Source organism: Metschnikowia bicuspidata (assembly GCF_001664035.1).
Source record: "Metschnikowia bicuspidata var. bicuspidata NRRL YB-4993 chromosome Unknown METBIscaffold_1, whole genome shotgun sequence".
Taxonomy (NCBI): Eukaryota; Fungi; Ascomycota; class Pichiomycetes; order Serinales; family Metschnikowiaceae; genus Metschnikowia; species Metschnikowia bicuspidata.
This window is the reverse complement of record NW_017387731.1, coordinates 4208984-4212725: the sequence shown is the minus strand read 5'-3', so window position 1 is coordinate 4212725 and position 3742 is coordinate 4208984. Positions and strand designations below refer to the sequence as shown.

The 3742-nt window shown below is 54.3% G+C and overlaps 1 protein-coding gene across 1 annotated transcript in view; it reads right to left on the bottom strand.

The window, feature by feature from the left end:
* Nucleotides 1–1822: 1822 nt before the first annotated feature.
* Nucleotides 1823–3742, bottom strand: part of METBIDRAFT_118153 (U4/U6-U5 snRNP complex subunit) — a 2199-nt gene continuing 279 nt past the window's right edge. Inside the window, exon 2 of the mRNA XM_018854100.1 lies at nucleotides 1823–3544. Within this exon, the coding sequence (XP_018714603.1) occupies nucleotides 2101–3544 (1444 nt within the window). The 3' untranslated portion in view covers nucleotides 1823–2100. The remainder of the gene's footprint in view (nucleotides 3545–3742) is intronic.

Genomic DNA, 3742 nt, shown 5'->3' with positions numbered 1-3742 from the left:
TTGGGTGTGAGTTTTGGTGTGAGTTTTGGTGGGAGTTTTGGGTGCGATTTTGGGTGCGAATGTTCCATTCGATATCCTGTCCAGAAGAGTTTCTCTACGTAGACAGCTGGGTAATGGCTGTGCAAAGAATACGACATAGCCTAAGACTGTATCGATTCATCTAAGTTCAGATGCTTTTCGGCTTTTGGCTGGGCAGAGACTGACAAAGATTCACTATCAGGAAAAAGCCGCAACCAGAAACTTAATGACAACGCCAACCAGGGCCATCTGTACTATTTGATCTAATTTATATTCTAAGCTCCGTGGGGTATACAGCTTCGTTCTCTAACACCTGTTGGCAGCGTACTGTATATCAAGGTTTTCTTTTGTAAAGAATTCACCCTGGATAAGGTGGTATTGCTAGAATCAAGAACTATTACTGCCAATTCGCTCTTTTTTCACTATATCACGGAGGCCATACAATCGATTCATGCTCGAAAGGATGCTTTCGACCATGGTTAAGACAGGGGAAGAGCTAAATTTTACTATGAGGGGGTTTTGATGGCTCTGCAAAAATTATGTAAAGTCCTATTTGACCTGGCAAAAACATGACACGGTCACTTCCTGGGGAGCCATTCTGCTTGCTGACTATATTGTGAGATGTAGAGCGAAGCTTCCTTGAAACACATTTCAGAATTGAGGCTCCATGATTCACACGGATATAATATTGCATATATGTTTGGGATGTGCGTATCGAAGGAGAAGCAGTAAATGGACATGCTCCTTTAATTGAATGTGGTTGCTGCTTCAACATATCAGTACAAACAGACTGAAAACCAAATGCAGTATTCTGTGAAGATCAAGACTACACGGATCCAAAATCAAGGAAGAAAAGGAAGGGTCAATGTGGAAGTCAAATCACCATCGCATTGAGGTTTACCCACTCTCAAGTTTCGACAGCCAAGACATCAATGTCAACATTATAGCATTTAAAGTTGATTGGGTGTCTATTTGGCCTTCTTGTTTCTTGAGGTTTTCAATTTGAAGCCGCATGTCCTTTAAGTCAAACAAATCATGGGACTATACTTGAATTTTTTAATTCTTGTATACAAGCTTATGTTTTTTTTTAAAATTTTCTGGTTATTCAAAAGATGCTATATATCTACATAGATCAGAAGCTCGAGAATCTATGAATCTAGTTTTCATTGCTATTTTTGATTCGAACATGAGTGATCAGCTCTTAGGCCAAATAGTATGTGACGATGCTATTCGAATTACCAGAGACCATTTATTGATAAGATTATTCATTTTAGTTCTTTCAAAGTTTACGCTTGTTTTATCTTGTCCCTCTCCTAATTAATCTTTTGTTATACATAATAATATTTCATTATAAATACTTTGAGGTGACTTATGAGTAAACAACATAATTTTTTTTTGTTGTGCATAATGAAAGTACCCTATCCATCTGTCAACCCAGCTTATCAATGCCTGACGGAGCCGCATACCCCGGAGAGCTTATGTTAATATATACTGAAACATATCAAATAACAAGAAAGCGTGAATGATTAAACCTCATAAATATATCTATGAAGAAGAAAAAAATCTCTTAGAAAAACTACTATTGATTCTGAATAGAAAATAATTAATAACAAAAAAGATATTAATCGAGGTATTTTCCATTGATCCTGGTTTGCGAAATACGGGCTTGATCAACTTTGCCCAACTCAGTTAGAGCTAAGCGGATTCACTAATTGACTCTAGCTAAACCAAACATAAGTACAACTTTTAGTTTGGAGATATTGGACTTCATAACACTGTTGCTGCAATCCTTGCGATACCATGAAGAACATTTACCATAGCCATGTGGCCATTGATGCTATTCCCTATTCAACTCTAGATATGAGACACAATCACGTACCATTGGCACAATGAACATGGGAGGATTTTCGACAGCTAGGGATGACGGTGCTGCTGAACTGCGGCGCCTTTTTTGGTCAGCAGTCGCGAGGCAAGCGCCAGATGATCCTAAGGGCTCTGTACGCTCCGCTTCATCTCACCTATTTTTGGAAGAGAGAAGAGGCCGGATGCCCGTGCAGCCTCCCAGAGCCGGTACCAGGACCCTCACGCATCGCCCAAGCCCCACGCCCGCATGGTGCGGTCCCAACCACAGCTGAGGATCTCGGCGCCGTCGCTGCGGATGTCGCAGCTCAGCACGCGGTCCGTGTGCCCGTGCAAGGTCTTGATGTGCACCCAGTTGTCTGCCGACCAGACCTTGACCGTGTTGTCGTAGGAGCTTGTGACGAGGCAGGTGCCCGCCACCGGGAGCGTTTCTGGGTGTGCGTCGTTGTCGTCCGTGACGGGCTCGGCGAGGCCTCTGTGCTGTGGGGGGAGCGGTGAGGAGAGCGCCCGTTCTGGGTCCACCCGCTCCGGGTCCGCCCGCTCTGGGTCCACCCGCTCTGGGTCCGCCCGCTCTGGGTCCACCGGCTCTGGGTCCGCCCATTCTGAGCCCCCGCTTGCCGGCGCCGCGCCGAAGCCCGCGGCGCTGCCCACAAAGCGCACGTCGCTGACGAGCCGCGTGTGCGCCGGGATCACAAAGAGCTCCGCGCCCGGCCTGCGCAAGTCCCAGAGCCGCACCAGGTGGTCGCCGCTGGCCGTGGCGAGGTGGCGCCCGTTGGGCGAGAAGTCCATGCTGTACACGCCCTGCGCGTGGCCCTCGAAGGCCGCGATGCGCCGGCCGCTGCGGAGGTCCCAGAGAAGCGCGTGCGCGTCGAGCCCGCCCGTGGCCGCGAGCCCGCCGTCCGGGTGGAACGCCACCAGGTGCACCTCGCCGGCGTGGCCCTCCTGCTCCACCAACTCGCGCGCGGGCCGCGCCACGTCCCACAACTTCCACGTGTGGTCGTGCGACGCGGACGCGTAGAGCGTGCCGCCCGGGTGGAACGCGGTCTGCGCCACGCGCGCGCCGTGCGCGTGTTTTGTGCTCGCCGCCGGCAAGAGCGCCGTCGTGTCCGCGGCGCCGGGCGCGTGCCACACGTTGATGCAGCCCTCCGCGCCGCCCAGCACGAGCAACCGCTCGTGGCCCGGGCTCCACGCCACCGTGGCCATCTGCGCGTGGTGCCCGGGCGCCAGCCGGTGCGTCTCGCGGTAGAAGCCGCTGCTGTCCTTGTGCAAAAGATGCAAATGCCCGGCCCACAGGCTGCACGCCACGGCCGTTCCGGAGCGGCTGTACCGCACGCGGCTGAGCTGCCGCAGGTTGCCGGCCATGGTGTACGAGCCGTGCAAGGCAAAGGCGGCCGCGCGCGCGGCGATCCCGCGCCGGTGGCGGAGCGTCTTGGTGGCGTTGTGCCCGGCGGCCTGGGCCTTCTCGCGGGCCACACGGACACGCGCCCTGGCGACCGATTCCTGGAGCAAAAACGCCCGCGACTGCGCGAGCGCGGGGCTGCCGGGCGTGTAGAAGTCGTCGTCGCTGTCCAGGGCGCTTTCGGCGGCCAGCGGCGCTGGCGGCGCGGCGCTGGGGGCGGTGTTTTGGCGGCCCTTAGCCGCCGCGGGCAGGGCTTTTTGGGGGGCGCTGGCGCGGCACGCAGGGGGCCGGGGCGCGGGCGAAAACGGGGCGGCGGCATGTGCTGGCGCCGCCCGTGCGGCCGCGGCGGCGCGCGGGGCGTTTTCCGGCGTGTGTGGGCCGCTGGCAACGGGTGCAAAATGGGACATGGGAGGAAGAAGGAGGAGCTGGGAGGGGGGCCGCGCAGAAACGGGACGCGCGGGGCCA